This window comes from Mus musculus, chromosome 18 (assembly GCF_000001635.26).
Source record: "Mus musculus strain C57BL/6J chromosome 18, GRCm38.p6 C57BL/6J".
NCBI lineage: Eukaryota > Metazoa > Chordata > Mammalia > Rodentia > Muridae > Mus > Mus musculus.
In genome coordinates this window covers 56761485-56783932 of record NC_000084.6, presented here as the reverse complement: position 1 = coordinate 56783932, position 22448 = coordinate 56761485, and the positions used below count along the sequence as shown (strand labels likewise).

The 22448-nt window shown below is 47.9% G+C and overlaps 1 protein-coding gene across 3 annotated transcripts in view; it reads left to right on the top strand.

Annotated features, from left to right (window-relative positions):
• The window catches only part of Marchf3 (membrane associated ring-CH-type finger 3), a 163800-nt gene extending 141583 nt beyond the window's left edge, over nucleotides 1–22217 (top strand). The window contains exons 4-5 of one of the 3 annotated variants that reach the window (NM_177115.3): nucleotides 705–914; nucleotides 21365–22217. In NM_177115.3, coding sequence (NP_796089.1) covers nucleotides 705–914; nucleotides 21365–21418 — 264 coding nt within the window. In that variant the 3' untranslated portion in view covers nucleotides 21419–22217. Of the gene's footprint in view, nucleotides 1–704; nucleotides 915–7824; nucleotides 8787–21364 lie in introns of those variants that run through there. The other 2 variants (NM_001374227.1, NM_001374228.1) reach the window with 2 other exon arrangements.
• Nucleotides 22218–22448: the final 231 nt, after the last annotated feature.

The following is a 22448-nucleotide window of genomic DNA, read 5'->3' as shown; positions in this document are numbered from 1 at the left end:
GAGCCTCATGAGCACAGGTCTCAGACCTGAGCTGTTACCTTCTGTAGTGCTCAGCTCCCCATCCCTGCAAGGAAATACCGAGGCAGTTAACTGATAAGGAGAAAAGTTTTATTCACATTCATGTTTCTGAAGACATTAGGCCAAGGATGGCAGCCATAATGGTTTGGTCCTCTGGTTAGGGCAGCATAGGGTCAGAGCATGTGTCAAAGCAGGTGGTATCATCCTAAGGAGGCAAGGGACTTAAACCCACATCCCATGATACCCTTTGAGGCCCTGATTCTGGTAACCTTTGTAGCTGCCTCCCTTTTTGGCACCACCTCCCAGGGGGCCACAGTACCTAATATCACCATCCCAGGACCAAGCCTTCACATAGGAAAATCCAGGGAACCACTCACTACAGAACACAGCAGAGTAACATTTCATCTACCCTCACAGGATCGTTACCATTCCTAACGGTCACCATTGAACTCTTCCCACAGAAAGCAGTCCGTCCTCAGCACGGACTTTACAGACCCGTGTGGTCAGGATTATTCAAGGGGCAGAGAGAGCCCTGAGAATAAGCCTTCAGTGCTTCCCTATCATCTTAGGTGGGTCGAAAGCACCTTTGCCCAGATCCTGAAACCAAGGCAGCTTGAGACTAGTGTGTCCCCACCCCTCAGTGCCATCCATCTCCTGACATGCTTGTCTGTCTCTTTCCCCGGCAGTGGCTTAGAAACCCTGGCCCCCAGCATGAGAAGCGGACTCTGTTTGGAGATATGGTGTGCTTCTTGTTTATAACGCCCCTGGCTACCATCTCAGGCTGGCTGTGCCTGCGGGGGGCCGTGGATCACCTGCACTTTAGTAGCCGGCTGGAGGCCGTCGGACTCATTGCCCTCACTGTGGCACTCTTCACCATTTACCTCTTCTGGACACTAGTGAGTATGGCCCGCGGCTGGGGTGTGGGCGGCTCAGGCTGACAGTGCTGTCACCACGGGCTCCTTCATGTCTGCAGTCCCTCTCACCTGCCCAGTTGACAACAGACCTTCAAATGCAGGCAGGGCACATGTATGTGGTTTGGAGGAGTTGGGCGTTGGGGGGTTGCTGAGAACAGGAATGAGAATGTACATACAAAAACACACTGCAAGGAAGAACACGTCACATAAAGCAAACCCAGGTCCCCAGCCCTCACCCCAGAGTCCGACACATGCCCTGTCTGTTCCTCCCCGGTGGACTGGGACTCCAGCTGGTGTAAGGCATGGCGCTTGCTTTCCTGCTGCTTCTCGCTCTTGCTGGGCTCCTTCATGATAGGTTATGAATGAGTTTCACTGCAGCCTTCTGCACAGACCATGAATCCTGCCTGCTGGTTATTTCCTTCCTGCATCCTGACACCGCCCAAAGTCTTTGCTAGACATGGTGCTGCGCTCTGCCTGATCATTATTCCCTGTGTTGGAATATTGACTCTGCAGCGCATAAAAGCACTAATTTATCTAGTTGAGAAGACTTTAGCTGCCACTGAAGAAAAGCCATGTCCCAATAAGTGTTCCTGCTGTGTATGAGGAAGAATATTTAAGCATCCCCTTGACATGCATGGGGCAGTAAGTTGACTGCTGAGGCGCCCATCGGGAGCACCCACAAAGGGCACCATTTGCTCCCTCTTTGTGCTCTCCAGTGGGAGCTGACAGGCTGAAGAAGAGGCTGCTTCAAGGATACCTCAGAGCCCAGCCTCCTGCTTCCTGGTGTGACTCTCCTGTGTGGGCACAGTTATCATCTGGTCACATCCTATTGTTATTCAGTAGTAGTTCCCGTCAAAAGTGCACCCTTCCCACATCCCCTGGCACACTGTCAGCACCTCACACTGTTCCCAGCTCCCCCTCCCTCCCTCTTCCTCCCACTGCCAATCAGACCCTCTCTTCATTTCCTTCTTACTCACTGTGAGCCCTTCCAGCTCTGGCCCTCCTCTCCCATAGTGATGTTCAGACAGTCGGGGACGCATTTCAGTCTCAGGAAGAAGGACATGACTTGAGCCATGAAGAAGCTGGGTGTGTTCTGATGCCAAGAACTCATGAGACTTCTGGTTGATATGGGAATTCTAGTCCCAGCTAAGGAAACCCCACATCAAACTATTTGTCTCCTCCTTTAATGGTCCACACTTTAAAGTGTGCCCTGCTTCAATGTCAATCAAACAAGGAAACTAATCCCAAGCTTTCATTGTGATGAGAGGATGGTTAGAAATACAGCAGGATGTAGGGCTGATGTGTAAGAGAACATAGTACAGTGGAGCTGAGTTCAAATCCCCAGCACCCATATCAAGTGAGGCGTGGTTCTGCATGCCTGAGACCTCAGGGTTACAGGGGAGGCAGGCCAAGGCAGACAGAGCAAAAAAGCTCGCTGGCCACTCAGCCTAGCTGCACAGACGTGCCTCCGCTTCAGCAAGAGATATTTTCTCAAGGCAATGACGCTTATGATAACTTAAGATTCCCTGTCTTGCTCTAGCCTCATGCGCATACACCACACACACAGATTAAGAGTCTACGTCTCTGCCAGGCGTGGTGGTGCACGCCTTTAATCCCAGCACTCAGGAGGCAGAGGCAGGCGGATTTCTGAGTTTGAGGCCAGCCTGGTCTACAGAGTGAGTTCCAGGACAGCCAGGGCTATACAGAGAAACCCTGTCTTGAAAAACCAAAAAAAAAAAAAAAAAAAGAGTCTACGTCTCGCTCTGGCACCCACACACCTTGTAAGTCACTTCTCTGAGCCTTATCATAACCCACTCCCTCTGGTGGCATGACACTGAGTTCGAGGAATGCACAGTAAACAGCTTTGGAAAGTAACAATTAAACACATGAGAGTTTGAGGGGTGTTGGTTGATTTTGTTTGTTTTACATCATAGTTAAGCCATTTGAGGTCTGAGATTTTTTTCATATCTATGATGAAAAGTGAAGGAAGGTGGGCCCCACATGTCAGGCCTCCAGAACCAGCTGAGGTCTTGCAAACAAGGTCTTCGAAGTGTACGCCTGCCAAATAAGAAAGGAGGAGGGGTGGAGCACTGGGCGGAGAAGATGATGACTGCTTAGAGCAGAAGGCATGTGGCCTTCTTTCTTCTTGCATCTCAGATGGAAGGCAGGCTCTGGTAGGAAATGGACCTTACATACTAGGATGCCATAGAGCAGCTGCAAGGTGGTGACTGTGGAGCCAGCACCTGCCTTAGAATAAAACTCAGCTCCTAACAGCTATGCGTCTGCAAGGTGGTACTGTGGAGCTAGTACCTGCATTAGAATAAAATTCATCTCCTAACAGCTAACTACCTTTAAAGGACACTTAACCTTTCGTACACAGCCTCCTTACCCCAGGAAAAATGAAGGAAATCATAGTCCTAGGTTGTGGTTATCTTGAAGGTTAAGTACCATAAGACCTGGTGACACGTCTAAGCACCCACCACAGGCAGACCCAGGGGTTATCTTCCTGTGTCTTCCCTGCTCCTCCAAATTCCACCTTCTCATAGCCCTCCAGAAAAATGCAGAGTAGCAAGAGGAAGGAATGACTCTCCTCTGTCTTGACTGGTGTGAAAAAAACACACTGTGGAGTTGGCTCAGCAATAGGTTACTGAATATAGAATAATTCCTTCCCAGATAAATGCTGTACTGAGCAGCCCTGGCAAAAGCCGTAATTCAGGAGCTGACAGCACTTGGAAAGTGCCCTCCGGCAGCAGCCCATTGTAAACAAGCTGTCAAGCTTAAGGAGAATATGCTGTGAAAATGTCTCGATAAACAAACATGGCAGCAGTCCAGGCCTGGCTCCTCATAGGGGCCATTCCTGGAAGAGCCTCTCAGCCAGGTGCTGCGACAAGGGACAAGCACTCACACTACAACCTCAAAGTGCCTTTGATAACGCATGACCACAGGGCCCTGTCTTAATGCAAACTCAGAGGCCTGCACCAGGCAGTCTGCTGTGTCCTAGAAGCCCACCTTGAACCCGAGAGGCCAAGCCCTCAATAGCCTCCGTGCCTTGTGGTTTAAGGCAGAGGTTCTCAACCTGTGGCCCTTGACCCCGTTGGGGGTTGAATGACCTTTTCATAAGGGTCACATAGCCTGCATTTCACATATTTACACTATGATTCATAACAGTAACAAGGAAAATAATTTTGTGATTGGAGGTCACCACAACATGAGGAACTGTATTAAAAGTCACAATATTAAGAAGCACTGAGAGCCGGGCGTGGTGGCGCACGCCTTTAGTCCCAGCACTCAGGAGGCAGAGGCAGGCAGATTTCTGAGTTCGAGGCCAGCCTGGTCTACAAAGTGAGTTCCAGGACAGCCAGGGCTACACAGAGAAACCCTGTCTCAGGGAAAAAAAAAAAAAAGAAGCACTGAGAGCCACCAGAGTAGAGGAAGGTTCATGAATTTAAGTCTGTGAACAATCAGCTGAGAACTAGGTCCACCATTGTGAGGACACTAAGTATACTGGATGTCAGCCTCGTATCTCTGCATGTGCCACCTTACTGATACTGCAAGCCCCAATGCAACGAATGAAGGACCAAGTCCCTGGTTAGACTTGTTCCATGATTTGATCATTTAAATTCTGGATATGAACCGGGAGTCTCCGGTTCTACATCCTGCCAACCCATGCTACTGCGGGGCTGGCTTACACCTACATTTCCTTAGTTCTTAGGCAGATGTGTGGCTGGTTTTAGTTGTTGTTGAGGAGTTTTGTTGTACTCTGCGACCTGGGCTGGTCTTGACTCACGGTGAGCCTCAACCCTCAGCCTCTGTGGAGCACAGCGATTACAGGCATGAGCCAAGGCACCCAGATCTTAGCAGGCTTTGAGCAGTATATCTGACCTAAACAGGATCTCTTCCACAGTCAGTCCATTCCTATCCAGTCTGACAGGTGAGCTGCCCCAGAACCCTGGTCCGGTCTATATGCTTTAATCACCCCACGACTTCCCAAGAGAAGATTTAGACAGATACCCCAAAGCCTGCTGTGCAGTCATCACAGGCCTGCGGCACCTCTGCTACCTTCCTGGAAGGGAGGCATGGATGCTGAAGCCCCCTTCTTCCAACCTTCATGCGATCAGATCCCCCTGTAAACAGACCCCATCCAGGGTAGGAGTTTAATGTCCTTTAGGTGAGTACACAGATAAACTTTGGAAATCAATCTATAAGCAATAGTAATTTTAAAATAATAATCCTATGCATTTTCTTCCTACCCTCTCCTTAGATTAAGCTCTAAATGAGGTGCTTCGCTTTTCATCCCAGCATCTCTCCAGATAGCTTTTCTTGATTCTCTTCATCTCTCTAAATTAAACTTTACTTTTTCCCCCACTCTGATACTGCATTGTAAGGAAGGGGATGTCTTAGAACATGTGGAAACAGAAGCAAATATTAGCCTGGAGCCATTGCAGGCCTGTGGTCTCCTCTGCCTTGTGTTCAACTTCCTTTATTTTCCCTGAGAAGGAGCTTCAAGATGTTCTCATTGATTGGATTTGCCTGCAGACTTTGGTCGTTAACAGTAATTAAATAGATTAATATGGTCTCATCTGTTTATCTGTTTGTCTGCACAAGTGAGCTTTTTTCCCCCCTTTAATTTCCTGATCACAGAACCAGGAAACCTGCTAAGTCCTTGACTCCAGGTGTCCCTTGGAGCAGTACTGCTCAGGCTAGGTGTGCCTTCGGGTCACCTAGAGATCTCGTTAAGTCTGGGTTGGGGCCAGAATTTTCATATTCTAACAAGCTCCCAGGAGCTGGTCCGCTGTCACATTGAGAGCCAGCTGGAAGGAAACAGCTCACTTTCTTCACTTTTCCAGGATCTTAGGAAGTTGTCACAAAGTTATTATCATCCTTCTCGTATTTATAATCTGTAAAGAGTACATGCAAGACTGTGATAAGCGCTTTAGCAGCACCTCGGGTTCCCACTTTACACACAAGGAAACTAAAGCTTATAAATGATGCTCTCACACACTTAGGCAGCTCCTAGGTTCAGGAGGGACACTCCAGTCCTGTGTGCCTGTCTGCTGCCTGCCTGTCCCCAGAGCTGCCTCTCGCCTCTCACGTTGCTAGTTCCAGTGGCTGTGTGCACATCGTTGAGGAGTAACTACTGAGGAGTCCAGCTGTCAGCACAGATTCTGGGCTCTGAACACCACAGACACTTCTTTAGTGCTTGCTTGTGCCCTGCATCTTTCTTCCACTTGGTGTGCCCACCGTCCTCTCAGTTCCAGAAAAGCCCCAACAGCCACACAATGGAATAGATACAAGAGAATCTAGCTTTTCAAAAAAAGATGGATCCGCTCCAGCATGGTCAGGGCCTTTTGGAGAGAGTCCGCCTGTGAGAGCTGAAAGCTTATATTTTCATACCCACATCTCCTGGACGCTCGGCCCGGGCATCTGCTTCCTCACCTCAAGGTCAACAGTGGCCTTGGATCCCGTGGCCCTGCCATGGAGGCCAGCAAGCCTTTCTGATCAAAGCTTGGACTTTCTTTTAATTCCCGAGACACTAAGCCCAAACCATCAGACCAGCTCACTCCTGTGGACCCTTCCGGGGGTCTCAGAACCCCAACCCTATCCCAAGACTACTAAACAGCCCAGACTCAGGAGATTTGCCACTCTCTGAGCATGTGGGCACCTTCCTAATGGTATAAATGATGAATCTGCATGCGCTCAAACTGAAAGCTACCCCAGTTTGGAATTTTGCTTTGGGTTTTTTTTTTCTTTTATTTATTGGGAGGAGGGGGGATTCTGAGGACAGCATAGGGAAGTCCTTCCACCATATGGGTCCCAAGAATGGAACTCAAACCCTCAGGCTCGCTGGTAAGAGCCTTGCCTTCTTGAGCCATATCCCAAGCCCTCACCCCCAATTTTAAAAGTATGTCTTCAGCTGAGCTTGGTGGCATACACCTTTAATGCCAGCACTTGGGAGCAGAGGCAGGCAGATCTCTGAATTTGAGGCCAGCCTGGTCTACATAGCGAGTTCCTGGCCAGTCAGGACGACATAGTGAGACCCTCCCTGTCTTTTCTCTGTTTAAAAAAAAAAAATTACACCTTCAAAAACACCATGTGAATTTTCTGGACAGGCCATCAGTTTCTGCTAGCTTTATCTAAAACAAACAGCTTGTATGTCTCATTCTAGACACTTAGATAAAAAACATGCACTCTACGGTACAGTTAGGCCCTGGAACTTGAGCAGAACTCTGGTCAGAAAGCATGGGTCTTCTGACTCATTTGCTCGACAGATTCCAGCAACTTCTCAAGTGTCTAATAACACTGTGAGAAGTGCTAGACCTGCAAAGATAAATACAACATGAGCTCTGCTACCAACACGCTCGGAATCCATGGGGAGAGACAAGAAAATACGCTATTGACCTCAGGACTCAATACCATGATCAGGCCAGAGCACAACCTTGCAGACTGTCACAGCACAGGACGAAGGGTGTCCTTTATTTCTGAGTGTGAATGGGGTCCTTTGCACGGTGCAGTACGGAGCCTGAAGAGCACATGAAATCCCAGCACCCCTCCCCTCTAACCTGGACTGGGTCTGCACCCAGGGTCTGTCATGTCAGGCTTCTTCACGGCCGAGGCTTCGGGTGCCAGGGCACTACCACTAGGGAAGAGAGAACTTCATTTTCCTACTCGAATTCTGGTCTCACCCAGTATGTAATGGAGAAAAGGAAGCAGTCATGCCAGCCCTAGCGGGGGTCTTGGTGGGTACCAAACACCCAGCACTCAGTTGCTTGCTGGAGACCTCTGCCCTGTTGTCCCCTTGTCCCAGTCCTGTGTTTAAATGACATGTTTATTTCTTGAATTGGCTGCCAACCTCTGCCACTGTTGAGTCTTTCATCCTTCTCTCCCACCCCAGGTGTCGTTTAGGTACCACTGTCGATTGTACAATGAATGGCGTCGGACCAATCAGAGGGTGATTCTCCTCATTCCAAAGTCTGTCAACGTACCTTCTAACCAGCAGTCCTTGCTGGGGCTCCACTCAGTCAAGAGGAACTCAAAGGAGACAATTGTTTGATGTCTGTGTGGTTAGTTGGTGGACTCGTCGTTTGGGGTTTGGAAGTCTCTGCACTGGGGCCATGCGCTGAGCCACCCCAAAGCCCATCCTTTAGTCTTTGGGTCTAAGAACATCTGGAGCCATGTTACCACATTGCCTGAGTGAGGAACTCGGCCAGAAGGAAACAATGCTGTTTGACTTCGAAATCATGGATGCTGCACTCATATGATACTTGCTAAGCTGCCAAACATGTCTATTTAGCAGATACTGTATGGAATTTTCCAAACACCTCTTTAACATATGAGGAAGGTTGTCCTGCTGAGGATGCGATTCAATTCTTCCTTTTTTATTACTATCTCAGATATATATATATATATATATATATATATATATATATATAAATATATAATTTAGATGATAATCAAACTTGGAAAGCCAATGTACAAACTGGTTTCTTGGTTTGGATGGGTTTTATTTGGGTTAGTTTATTCATTTCCCCGGTTTCTACTGTGGATTCTTTGGTGGCTAACTTGATAGCCTGAGTGGTCTTTTTCATCTCTTTTATGTCCCTTATTCAAGGAGACAGCATAATTACTGCAGAACAAGACACATTTGAAGGGTGTTTTCTACTAAACCTCATTCAGTTATTCAGTTTTTAAAAGGGAAAAAAGGCGTGGCGGCTCACCACGCGGTGAGCTGTTTATTTAAACATTGAGGAGGAAGCCAGCAGTGAGATGTTCCCTCCTTTCAACTTGTTTGGTACTGACAGCTGATAGAAGCTATTTTCTAATAATAAATACCTGGTGTGTGAAAGGCAAACCTTACTGATGCAATACTCTTTCTTTTTTAATTCTTAAAACCTGTATAGTTTCCCAACATGAAAAAGGCAAGGCCGTTCTGGCTCCTGCCTTGCCTCAGTTAGCTCCGTCGGCTTCTGCAGGGAACCGAGCATCCGGCTTCTAGGACCCCTAAACCTGTTTTGCATATCAATTAGCATTCCCAATGCTCTATGGAGGTAGGTGTGACAATAGAGCCTGTCCTCACAGCCTAGCGCCCAATCTAAGACCCTTTTGTCAGACAAAAAAAAAAAAAAAAAAAAAAAGTGTGCCACACACTGTTCCTTTTCCCCAGCCACGAGCCAGTTCTGTCACAGGCCAAAATAGACTTTGTCTAAGGGTTTCGTGTCTCCCTTTTATCCGACACAGCGAGGATGTCTGACCCCTAGCCAGCATTGTGTCCCGAAGCCAGGAGCGGATGTCTTTGAGACAAGCACAGACTGGGGCGGCTCCCAGGCTCCCACGCTCCCACCTGTCCACCCACTCCTACACGCACAGGGTGAGGAGGCCGGCCCGGCTTAAAATATGGATCTCTGGAACATGACCTACATTCTGAGTACCACTCGAGCGCCAGCCTTCAGCTCCCTGAGTGGGACTGCAGGAGTGCCGAGGCCAGGAGGGTAGCGGTTTTTATCTGCAGATTGACGAAGCCGCTACAGCTGTCCTCTTTGTGGGCCAAACCCTCCTCTGCCAGGCTGCTCTCCGTGCTGCCCAGGGAGTGAAACAGCTGTACAATCTTCACTGCTAAACTCGGATGCGCTTTATGGCTTATGACAATAGGTTTCCTCCCCACCACGCTTCACTCCGACACTCCTATTCCAGCAATATAGGTCTCAGCCCTCCTGTTTACACGGCCCTGCTCACCCCTCTGGGCTGTCATTCACCGCACCACCATCAACTGTTTCTTAATTGACCTTTTTAAAATGCTGGACACCGCTGGCTGCACGCAGCTGCCGCACATTTAAATGTCCTCAGCAGAGTCCAGCCTGGTAGCCTGTGAATTGCTGCAGCGCAATATACTTGATAAATGATGTCCATCCAGCCTTGAGCCCTGAGCTGTCAGAGAATCCAGTGACACCTCTCAAGTGAGCAGCGCAACCTTCATAAAATAAAGAAACGTTCCCCTGCCTCCGCTATGAATTAAGGAAGTAGTGGCTTCGAAGGTTTGGCTGAGATGTGTCCCGAGGTGAAAATACTATTAAAAGTAGGGTGGTCCCTAGAACCTCCCTGGGGCATCTGTAGTGGGGAGGTAGCACATTGATACAATGCCTGTACCGTGCCTCTTTCCTACAAACCCACCTCCAGGAAGGAAAGCAGAGGCCGAGAAGGATTCATCTGAGAACGCAGAACAGCATCAGTGCCTAAGACAGTGCTTCCCAAACCCCCCTAAGGCTGTGACTCTTTAATACACTTCCTCATGTTGTGGTGAGCCCCAATCACAAAATTTACTTTCGTGGCTACTTCATAACTATAATTTTGCTGCTGTTATGAATCATAATGTAGATAACTGCATTTTCCGGTGATCTCAGGTGACCCATGTAAAAAGGTCGTTTGACACCCCACCCCATGGGTCATGACCCACAGGTTGAGAACCACTGTATTAGTGTGAGCCCCCCCAACACCTCAATCAACAACAGTACCCATCTCAGATTCTTAAACTTCTGGAAAATATTCCACTCTCTCTTCGTCATTTAAGCCTAAGACTGTTCAAAGTAGAGAGTCTTATCGACAAGGGTATACCTGGAAGAGGGCTGCTTTCCGGTTGGTGCAAAACCACCACATGAGGAGCGGCAGCCTTGCTAGCCTGAAGCCTTCCTTTGCTCCTTTCTGAACTATGGAGAATGAAGTAGAGGAAGGGACAGGGACAAGGAGAGTGAAGGTGGCTTGGCGACATATACCGCTTGTGCTCCTGCACATTACTTGCTGTGATCCAAAGACAGATGAAGGGGGCCTGCCTGTTCACCTGCCTGTTCCATAGTGCCAGGAAGGTGCTTAGCATTGTTGAAGTTTGTTAAAAAACCACCGTTGGTGTCCATGGTAAGTTCTCTAAACTCTTGTTTCAAATGTTCCTTCCTATGTTGGTCTCCTGCCTAAGCAAAGACAGTGTGGGTTAGGGCATCGTGACTCGATAATTGCCTATTAGACTCTCCCTGGTCACCTAGAGTAATGATTGTCCATCAAACATCGAGACGAACTACCTTGATTCCATTGTTAGCTGCCTTGAACACACCACAGGCACCGTGACACAACCACACAAATGTCACAACTGATTGCTCTGCCTTAAAGGAGCAGCCTCATCCAGGGCTGTAGCAGGCTTTTTGTGATGACAGCTGCTACCCTAGATGACCCTGCAACCATTTCCAAGTGGGCTAGAGGACAGCAATACCCCTGGTTACCTACCAGAAGGTCTATTGTGATTGGTGCTAAAAGATAAGGCTGTGATTGATCTAAACGTGAATCTCCATGGCCTTGACTGATACTAAAGAGTCAAGGTTATGATTGGTAAAAAAAAAAAAAAAAAAAAAAAAAGCTGTGATTGGACCAAAGCATCCTGTCTCTGGCTATAAGAGGCTGCTAGAGCTCATTTAAGTCAGTCATCTCGGTGATAGTCCTGTGCTGCCTCCCCTGACCCAGCAACAAGGAATCTAATAAGAGACTCCTCTCAAGTGATCTTTTTCTTGTCTACTTCTTGCAGTGCAGGTACAGGGTGAGCTGGTTAGCAAAAAGGTATCAGAGCGGCAGTGGATGCAACTGCTGAGCAGTCAGCGTGTTGCGCTTTGAAAGCAGCAAGGCCACTGGCTGATTGACAGCTGGAGCAGCCCCAGCTGAACAGGAGAGGAAGACAGTGAGAGATGGGAAGAGGGGGTCAGAGAGCAGAGATAACGAAGGATACCAGGAAGCAACAAATCAGAGAAGTCACAGGCTGTAGTCACCGTGAGTTGCAGAAAGCTGTCTTTAGGGCCAAGAATCTCAGCCCAGGCCAAGAGATCTTCTGATACCTAGACCTGCCTTGAAGCCCCACTGCCTGCTACAGTGAGGGGATGATGTATCCCAATTCCCTGGGCCTGCATAGGGGCAGTAACATTGTAGGACTAAGAACGAGATACCCACGGTCTACAGGAGTACTGTGAGGCTGGAAGGTACCACCCGCTGCTGCTCCCACCTACCTGCTGCCATCACAGTCTGCTGCCAGATATCGAAGCAAACAGAAGCTGTCGAAGACGAACAGTAAGATTTGCTTACCCGTGATTTCTATCTGAGCACGGCGAAAGATCCCAGCCAGCCGACTGGCAGTGTTCCCTTCCTAGTCATTTATCCTGAGGATGTCATAGAGAAATCAACACGTGTTGCTGATACCCGGAAGACAGCTTAGCAAACAAGCCCAGGATGCTCTTGCCTGCCCCGTGCGTGTGCATGTGTTTCTGAGTGTCCTCATCTCGGGAAGGAACACAGGATGCAGGGGCATTCACATGAATTCTACAGCATATGACAGATGCACTGTAAGATCCAACAGTAAAGGTTAAAGGAATGGTTTGGATTTTATGTTGTCTTTAGCTGCCATGGCCCCTTGTCCCAGTTACTAGGACACTGCCAAAGATTATCACTTCATCTGAGCTAGAGCCATGTATGTAGCAGTGAGTTTTATGCTCTCGGCGGGTCTCGTGCTTCCAGCCACCCGTCCAGGAGCTCTTTGGATTCTCAAATGAAAGGCACACATACGTCAGCTTATTTTTGAAATGCCTTGGCAAACTCAATGACAGGGCACTCCTACAACCTCCCCCTGCTACCCAAGGCCCAATCTGATAAGTGGCCAGTGGCCACCCACCCTAATTCTCACAGGGCTGGTTGGCTTTCTCTCCTGCGGCGCCTGCACTCCGTCCTTCTTCCCCGAGTCATGGTGATTTTCCTCTGTTCCTCTCTATGCCCTAGTCCATGAAACACTAAGGGTCTCAGCCTGTGCCCAGCCAGTAGCCATTGGCATTTTTACTGATTGATCAAAAACCAACTGGGGAGCTAGACCGATGGCTCAGCAGTTAAGAGCACTGACTGCTCTTCCTGAGGTCCTGATTTCAATTCCCAGCAACCACATGGTGGCTCACAACCATCTGTAATGGGATCCAATGCCATCCTCTGGTCTGTCTGAAGACAGCAACAGTGTACTCATATACATAAAATAAGTAAACAAATTAAAAAAAAAACAAACAAAAAACGACTGGGGACAAGGACCTTTAGCGTTTGGACACGCAGATTCCTAACTGAATCAACACAGCCCGAACCACATCATTTTCAGGGGAAGTCATCTGGAGCACGGAGGAACCAAAGAAAGATGGGAGAGCAGCGAGTTTCCTCCCAGCGGCTCCATGTCCCCTTCTGCACTGTGTCCTCCAACCAGCTATGGCTCTGTATCCCTTCCACTTCCTTATCCCAGATTTGAATCCCATCAGCTTTTCATGGATGCCCCCACATAGCTTTCCCAGCTTCTCACACCTAAAGAAAGGCAGAGACCAAAAGAATCCAAGGTAGGAAAACAGCCGACAAATTGATCAGCCAGGGTTTCCTTTCCTCTTCAATCCAGAGTTGTAGACGCTACCTGAAGACCAAGCACGTAGTTTGTAGCCCCTGATAATGAGGGGATAGAGTGATCCTGAAGCTCGGTGCAGGGCAGGGCCTGGCCCATGTGTGGGGAGAGCGTTGAGATTGTTTAAGGAAGTGCAAGTCGGGACCATGATGGAACTGGCTCGACGATGCTCTTGGCTGAGGACAGGGGATTGCTCAACAGAAGATCAGTCTGTATGAAGACTGATGCTTTGATGATGGAATCATGAGAAATTGTGTAACACTCAAAAACGAGGCAATTCAGCAAGAACATGTGTGCTCCTAGCCAGCTCCTTATTACCTAGGCAACAACCTCCGTATCTAGAGGTTGGCTTGGAGACATCCTGCCTTCCGGTTTGCTCTTATGGGCAATCCTGGTGATTGAAGCCATTTCCCAGTGGAGCAAGAGTGAACAAGAACCAGCTATAACATCAAGTGACCTGAATTCAGACCCTGATTCTGCAATGCCACCGATGACCGTTATGTGGAAAGGACCTTGTGCTTTTCAGTTTCTGTCAACTTGACATGACTAAAGTCACCTGGTAAGAGGGAACCTCAAATGAGGAATTGTCTCCATCAGATTGATGGGTAGGCACACCTGTGGTATATTCTCTTAATTAATGGTTGGTGAGGGAGAGCTCAGAGCCCTATAGGGGATGCCACCTGTCTTAGTTTGGCTTTTATTGCTGTGAAGAGATACCATGAACAAGAGAACTCTTATAAAGGCACATATTGAATTGGGGCTGACTTACAGGTTCAGAGGCTTCATCCATTATCATCACAGTGGGCAGCATGGCAGCATGCGGGCAGACATGGGGCCGGATGAGCTACATCTTGACACAAAGGCAGCCAGGAGGAGGATCTGATTCCACACTAGATGTAGCTTGAGCTTATACATGAGACTTCAAAACCCGCCCCCAAAGTGACGCACTTCCTACAACAAGGCTACACCTACTCCAACAAGGCCACACCTCCTAATAGTGCCACCCTCTATGGGCCAAGTATTCAAATACATGAATCTCTGGGGGCCAAATTTATTCAAACCACCATACCACTTCTTGGCACAAGATCTTGGTTTTATAAAAAAGCAAAACCGTGCAAGCCAAGGTGAACAAGCAGGAAGCAGAAAGCAACCTCGGTGGTCTCTGCCTCTGGATCGCTGACTTGAGTTCCTGCTCTGACTTTAGCCAGGGATAAACTGTTGACTCTAAGCTATAGGATGAAATCAACCCTTTCCCTTCTCAAGTTGTTGTGGGCAGTGTTCTATCACAGCCACAGAGAGCAAATCAGAGCGGACCTCCTCACTGAGCCTGTCTTCTTTCTATAACATGGAAACTACCTTAGAGCCCTTGTGAGATCTGAGGTTTAGCACTCAGAAGTTCATAAGTGATGCTAATGCCTTTCCCATCCTCTCCTGTCACTCACAGCTGCTAGCCAACTGAGCTATTTTTTCCTATCTGGATTTTTTCTGTAATAGAAAGAGACAGGTCTGTAGCCTTGCCTGGCAGGGAATTCAATATGTGGACCAGGCCAGCTTCGAACTCTCAAGTGCTGGTATTAAAGGTGTCTACTACCACACTGCACCTCGCCTGGATGTTGATGAACAATTTTTTCTAAAGACTTGTTTATTTATTTTACTTATGTGAGTACACTGTAGCTGTCTTCAGACACACCAGAAGAGGGCATCCAATCCCGTTACAGATGGCTGTGAGCTACCATGTGGTTGCTGGGAATTGAACTCAGGACCTCTGGAAGAGCAGTCAGTGCTCTTGACCACTGAGCCATCTCTCCAGCCCATTGATGAACAATTTTGATAATCTATTTGAAAGACTATAAATAAATTTCTTTGAATATTTTTTTAAGTAAGAGGGAGCCATTTAAAATAACCCACCCGTGTATTGACTGTTGTGTGTGAAGGGACCCTCCTGGATGCTGAAGCTACTGACTTGGGACTTGGGATTGTGTGTAGATTTTGTTCACTATTGCAATCCTTGATCATAGAGCTTAGAGCTCCTGAAGAATTCATTAGAGAAAAAAAACCTAGATATTTCTATGTCTACCTTTCAGAGGAAAACAAATAGTGTGCCCATGTCTGCATTCCCGGAAGTGAAGGGCTGAGTGTCTGGGATCAAACAACTAGAGCCACCCTGAGGCTGAACCCTTTACCAAAGTCACCAGGAGAGAGGGGATTGGTGAGCCCTGCTTTGCTCTGAGATATTCCTTTAAATGTTTTTTTTTTAAACTTTTACATGTATTTATCTATTTCGTGTGTGACATATGTGTGGGGACACACATGCCACATCATATGTTTGGCAGTCAATTCACTTCTTCTGCCATGTGGGTCCCTGCGATCAAACTCAAGTAGCAGGCTCCCTAGCAAGGGCCTTTATTCACTAAAGCATCTTGCCAGCCAAGACATTCTTTTTGTGGAACACACTTTTCTCCATCACAAAAATGCACAGACATTTTTTTTTTCTAGCAAAGATCTCATCTTCTTTTTGGATACCAAGCACAAAGAATTAAATTAATCATACATTTAGGTCCATGTCACAGTTTCTATAGTCCCCATACACACACTGTATTGCAAGTATTGGGGTGTTGGGTTAGGGTGGCCAGGGGCTTCTCAATCCACCCACTGTCCCTAAATGCCATGCTCCTGGATTCACTGACCTTCTATGGATTTGCTCAGGGTGTTAGTCCCGGGACATGAATCAGTTCCTACTTGGAATCTGAGAGCATTTTGTTGCTGGCTTATTATGAAGATTGTTACAATGTTTAGCCATGAACACCCAAAGAAATGCATACGGCTAAGTACGGCATAGGGACACAAACATGAAAGCTGCAGTTACCTGCAAGTTGAGACACGTTATCATTGCTAGTCTGTCTGCACAGGTCCTGTGGGGGCTTTTTGTTTGTTTGTTTGTTTGTTTGTTTGTTTGTTTTTGTTGTCTCTTTGTTTTGTTTTGTTTGCTTCCACAAATACACATATGCCAGGCACTTCCTGGGAACCATGCGCCCAGCAAATGGAAAATATCTTCACTACAGCTTTATCTATGACCACAATATAAGAAAACTGAGAGGTCTAAAACCTCCAATAAACGTCTTTCTACCCCATGTTAGCTTGGGCGTGGCCCCGCACGCCATGCGCAGAGCCCCTTCTGGTGCTGTCAGGAGATGGTACAAGTGCCACATGGCTTGTCTCTCCATCCAGCACTCCAGCTTTAAGTCCTCCTTTGTCCATCCTTCCCAAGCAAGAGAAGACAGCTTCCCTGGGCATCCTATTAGTCATCTGCTAGGTCAAATTAGTCGTACGTTCTGCCTCCTCTGGGAGTAGTTTTATAGACCAGAAGAGAGACTTTTGTGGGGTCCCTCTTGGGATAGATTAATGATCAGGCTTCGTTTATGAGTAAGGAGGCTTAGCAGAGCTAGTAAGAGGCATAACTGGGTTCCAAAGCCAGGTAGCCAGTGGTCCAGGCCCTTAGCAAGGATGCTATGATGTTCCCAGCAGCTAGGTTTAGTCTCTTCTTCCCTTCCTTCCCAAGTCTCTTCCCATTTCCCCCAAAACACCACAGTGTGCAATAGAAATGCAACATGTAGCTTTGAGAAGCGTCTTGAGCATATAGTTTGACTTATATTAAAAGCATAACTATTTCCCTCATCACTGTGTGTATGCTCTTACATGTAGCTCTAGGTCCTTGGCTTGGATTTGCCAGTTTTGCCTGAAAAAGTGTAGTCTGTGTATGAGTGCAGTTCCCGCAGAGGCCAGAGGAGGACATCAGATCCTCTGGAGTTACAACCACGTGTGAGCCACTTGTGTGTAGGTACTGAGAATTGAACTAGGGTCCTCTGGAAGAGTAGCCAGTGCTCTGAACTACTAAGCCATCTCTCCAGCTGCAATGCTATCTATCACTCATGTCTTCCGTATACGTTTTAACCAGTCTTCTAAACCTGTCTTCTTGTTTGGAGTCAAATTTACGTTTCTCCATTGCTTGCTGCAGTCTCTCTCCTCTACTGCCCCGAGTCTGTTTGAAGTGCTGTCTGGTTTACTCTCCCTCTTAATGTTGACATGTGGAACAGAAATCCTTAATCTTCATAGTCAAATCTGGCTATGTGTCTTCTTTAACTATGAGTCGCCTTATTTTAAAAGCGTCCTCTCGGTCCAAATGCTAAGGTATTTTCCTGCACTTTCTTCTCCAGCCTTATGCATTTGTCTTCCTCCCTTCAGTCTTTAAAAGCCCCAGGGGTCCACCTGTCTGCAGGGTAAGGGTTCCTGCATGTGATCTCCTTACGGGAGGTTAATTTTTCTCTCACCTTCCACTAAATGGTCTCTCCCTTGCTCATTCCCTAGCCCGTCAACCATGTCATTCCATCTAGCTCCGTGTGGACCCCATCTGCAGTGGGGGGCCATTTCCTGCTGAGCTCATGGAACTTCCCAGTGTCTCAATATCCACGGGGAACAACAGCCACTCACTGCTGCCTTTCAACTCCACCGCTACCCCCAAATTGGCCTCTCTATCACGTCAGCTCCATGAGTGTAGACACTTTACATCATAGGGCAGTCTTGCTGGCATTAAAGATTCTGGGACTAGAGTGACTTTTCCATAAATTTCATGAAATCAACAACTTGACAATTGGTAGTGATCCCACGTTCCATTTGTTCCATTTTGTGTGTTCTGTAGGAGAATTTGCATAAAATTCCAGTCCTAACTTGTTAGCCTACTCCCTGGTCCGTGGATGCTAGCAGCTCCTCTTGCTGTCTTTGCAGGAACCTGTGTTTGTTCTCCTGCCTGTAGCATCCTGGGAACGATGGCCGCTTAGCCTGTGCCTACCCGTCTTAACACAGTGGCTGCTCCTGCCCCCACATATCTGTGGCAGTAAAATGTCTGCTGGTCTCTCAGGCACAATGCACCCCGTGTCTCCACTATTGTTGCTATAAATAGCCCTCATGTAATCTCACTGAATTTCTCTATTTCTAATAGTCTTAAAGCTATTAAAATAATTAAATATAATAACACTGAGGAATATGTATAATTTTCTATTTAACCCATTCTAATAAGATACAGTAATGTGCACCATTCCTAACAGGATTTTTATATCTAGTTCTGTTGAAACTGGAAAGCTCACACTAACACTTCTGCTCCCATACATACAGCATCAGAAAACTGAAGCTTCCCTGACTGTTTTCATTTCCGTTTATAGCTCCCGGTACTGGGAGGAGACTGGCACTATCAACCTTGCTGTCTGCTTATTAAGTCACTCCCTCTGTAAGAAGTTAGCAGCACCACTCTGGCCACATTGTCCTGGAACTTGCTCTGTAGACCAGGCTAGCCTCAAACACAAAGATCCACCTGCCTCTGCCTTCAGAGTTCTGGGATCAAATGTGTGTGCCACCACCACCCAGCTAAAACCATGACATTTTTCTGGATTAACACATGGTTGGTTGTTTAAAACATGCCTACTGCATGTGTATTTGTGCACGAGCACATGCTCGCACACACACAATCACACCCATGCTAAACAACTGTAACGTGTATGTATAAACTACAGCTCATTGTGTAGGCTCTGTCTTATTTGAGCCTGACCTATTTCTGAAAAGGGAATAAATTTCTAATTACAGTTCTCTATTTCTCCTTTGTCTTGCTGGTAGCTGTTTTGTGTTTTAAGATTATATCGATCTTCGTCATCACATCTATGGTTCGTGAGCTAGAGAGATGGCTCAATGGTTAGGTAGCGCTGGCTGTTCTTCCAGACGTCCTGAGTTCAATTCCCAGGAATACATTGTTCCTCCTACCAAAATATATTAATATCCTGCTTGTCCACTTTAATGCTTTCCAGCCGTCTTAGTCTCCTGTAGACAGCATACTGGCAGATACTTTTAAAATATATAATCTAAGAGCCAGTATGGCAGTGCACGCCTTTAATCCCAGCACTCAGGAGGCAGAGGCAGGCAGATCTCTTATGAATTCAAAGCCAGCCTAGTCTACATAGTGTGACCTTGTATTGAATATATATATGCTCAATATATATATTCAATATATATAATCTAAGACTCTGAAGTCCATCAGTGCACATGTATTTTCCTGCTCTGTGCGGCCTTCAATCTACCATCTTCATGTCTCTTGTATCCCTGTGGTCTTAAATTCTCCTGGTGATGTGACTACCAGGCTAGCAATGTGGACTGGTGATAAGAGGAGTTGCATCTCTATGGAGCATCAGGGAGTAGGGGGACACACATCAGAAGACAGTCAGTTTCCAGTGGCCACATAAGATGTGACCATCTGCTGTCCATTACAGAGATGGGTCCCCTTCCCATCAATTGTACTCAGCTTGCCGTTTTAGAGTGAAAGGCTGGTAGAGAGGAATCCCGTGAGCCTCACCTATGTGCCTACACACATTGCATGCAGCTACCCAGCAAGCAGACACTGCAGCCCAACCTTCCCCCACTGCTTGGTAACACTGACCTGTCGCTGACTTCTTCCGTGGTGTTGTTTTGTCAAGCACTGCACTGGAAGAGGAGCTCAAGCCAAACCACCTCTAGCTCCCCGCTCCTCCACTTTCCCCATCCACCCATCTGTCCAAGTCTCCCGAATGCTTGTTTTATTTCCCCTAGGATCCAGGGTCATACTCCCAGCCTTCCAGCAGTGACTTCCGGGGGTGGGGCTGGCATAGCTTCTGCAACAGCACAGGGTCCATCTTAGAGCCATGGAGCCTGGGGGACATGACATGGGAAAGAGAACAGTAACCCTGGAATTAGCATCCTGGCCCAACTCACCCACTCTCAGGCTTCAGAGTGGACATCTGGGCTCGATTTCACAGCCAGGGGCCCGGCTGCTGCATATCAATGTTGGAATGTTAAGTCTTTAACATTCTGGAGAGAGTCCACTGGCTCCCTGGCACTTGGGAGTGATTCTATTCAGTACAAAGGGTAATTAAGTGTACTTGGTAGGACAGCCCAACAGTGTGTCTGCCCTATACAAAAATAACCACACAACTCTCCCACAGCACAAGGAAGGAGACAGCTGTGACCGGTCCCAGCAGCACGCTGCTACCATTCAGTGTTTACTCTGGTGGAACTCGAAGGCTGTTGCTGTTAGGATGATTGTGTGTGTGTAGTGGTTTTCAGCTTATAATTTGAGGCTTCTGTGAGGGTGACTCTGCAGGACCCAAGTCGCCAGTGTCACAGAGGCCGCCAAGGGAGGGCCGGTTGCCATGTTTTCACAGTGTCACTTTTTCCCATAACCTTTCAAGCAGAAGGCACAGACAAGCTTTACGGCGCTTTGCAATTAACTCTGCTAATATATAAAATGTCCCTGGGCTTTTCCTGTCACCAACCTTCCCTCTCACTGCCCCAGCCTAGCAACTTCGAGGAGCTGGGTAGCCCAGCCTGGGCTACAAGATACCACAAGGTCAGGCACACTGTTCATTTGGAGCTACAGCAGCTAGAGGAGACCTGAAAAGCCTAGACAGACATGGTCAACCAGAGAGATGGACAGAGTCTGTGCAAGGCAGCTAGAGGTTCTTGGCGTCTGGCACATCTGCAGTGTGTGAGGGCCCAGTACTCAGTCCTGCAGACAACAGCTTAACCATAAAACTAGCAAGCCAGGTGGCATTGGCACCTGCCTTTAATCCCCACACTCAAGAGGCAGAGGCAGGCAAATCTCTCTTGAGTTAAAGGCCAGCCTGGTCTACAGAGTAAATTCCAGGACAGCCAGGGCTATGCAGAGAAACCTTTGTCTAAAAAACAAAAACAAAAAAACAAACAAAAAAACAAGCAAACAATAAAACTAACAGTCAGGGCCTCTGCTGCCTAAGATCCACAGAGGCAGGCAGGCAGCCTAGCCCTGTTGGCCTCTCAGTGGTGTACGTGAGGGGGAGGGGCTCAGGGGCACTAGGCTACTTCCACTTGGGAGCTAAAGAACCAATGATGGTTGAACCATGGGCTGTAGGTTCAAAGCTGGTCCCTTTTACAGAGGCGTTATGGACACCAAAGTAAACCATTTTGGAATCAGTCGAGCAGAAGCTGAGCGTGTGCTGACTGGCTGCAGTCAGCCGCTGCTAAGATGCACAGATGTCAGAAGAGAGGCCGGCTGTTGAGATGCATGGATGTCAGAGGAGAGGCCGGAGTTTGCTCCCAAGCAGGCTGCTTTCTGATGGTCACGGGCAGAAGGCCGACAGTTCTCAGAGCATCTGGCTAAAAAGGCAACCCTGTGTCTTCTTCAATTTAGAGAGTTCCGATGTGACGAGGCTGACACTGCTCGGCAGAGATGTAGTGAAGCAGGGCATCCCTCCCTCTCCAAAAATAGACTATACAAGGCACCAGAAGCCCTGATACTGCCTTCACCAGGCACGTGGCACCGGCACATGCCAGCACAGGTTGGAGATGGTGGCCTGGGAAAGAGAAATCCCCTGTCTAGTTAGTGTATGAGCATGCAGTATGGAGGAAGTAGGGGCGGGCAGGGACTGTGCTCAAGTCTGTCCTCGGCTGTGAATCATCCACATCCTTCAGGCTGTTCAGCAGTCCCAAATGTCCACCTCACCCTGTCCACCGGCAGGAAGTCCACAAGTAGGATGCTCTAGAATTCATCCCAGTGTGGGCCACTGGACATTGCCGAAACCTCTACCACCCAAAGAGGAAAACAAAGCGTTACTCAGCACTTCAGTGGCCCGAGGGAATAGATCCGAGAAGCCAAGCATGGTGGTGTGCGCCTTTAACTCCAGCCCTCAGGAGACAGAGGCAGGAAGGTCTCTGTGAGACCTGTCTGAAGCCAGCCTACTCTACATAGTTCCAGGATAGCCAGGGCTACATAGTGAGACCCCCCAACTAAAAAAAATTAACTAATGAATCAATCAGAGAATGAAAACCTGGGGGCTGGGAAAATACGTCAGCCACACAGGTATATATGCATGTACTCTCACACACGAATGCACAAGGACAAACAGAAAACCCGGGAAGCTACAGAACAATGAAAAAAGCCCCAGGGCAGGCCAAAGTGAACCCCACGGAAGCCCCCTTATTTCTTCTGCCACTCCCATCTCAGCTCCAGAGACCCCTTT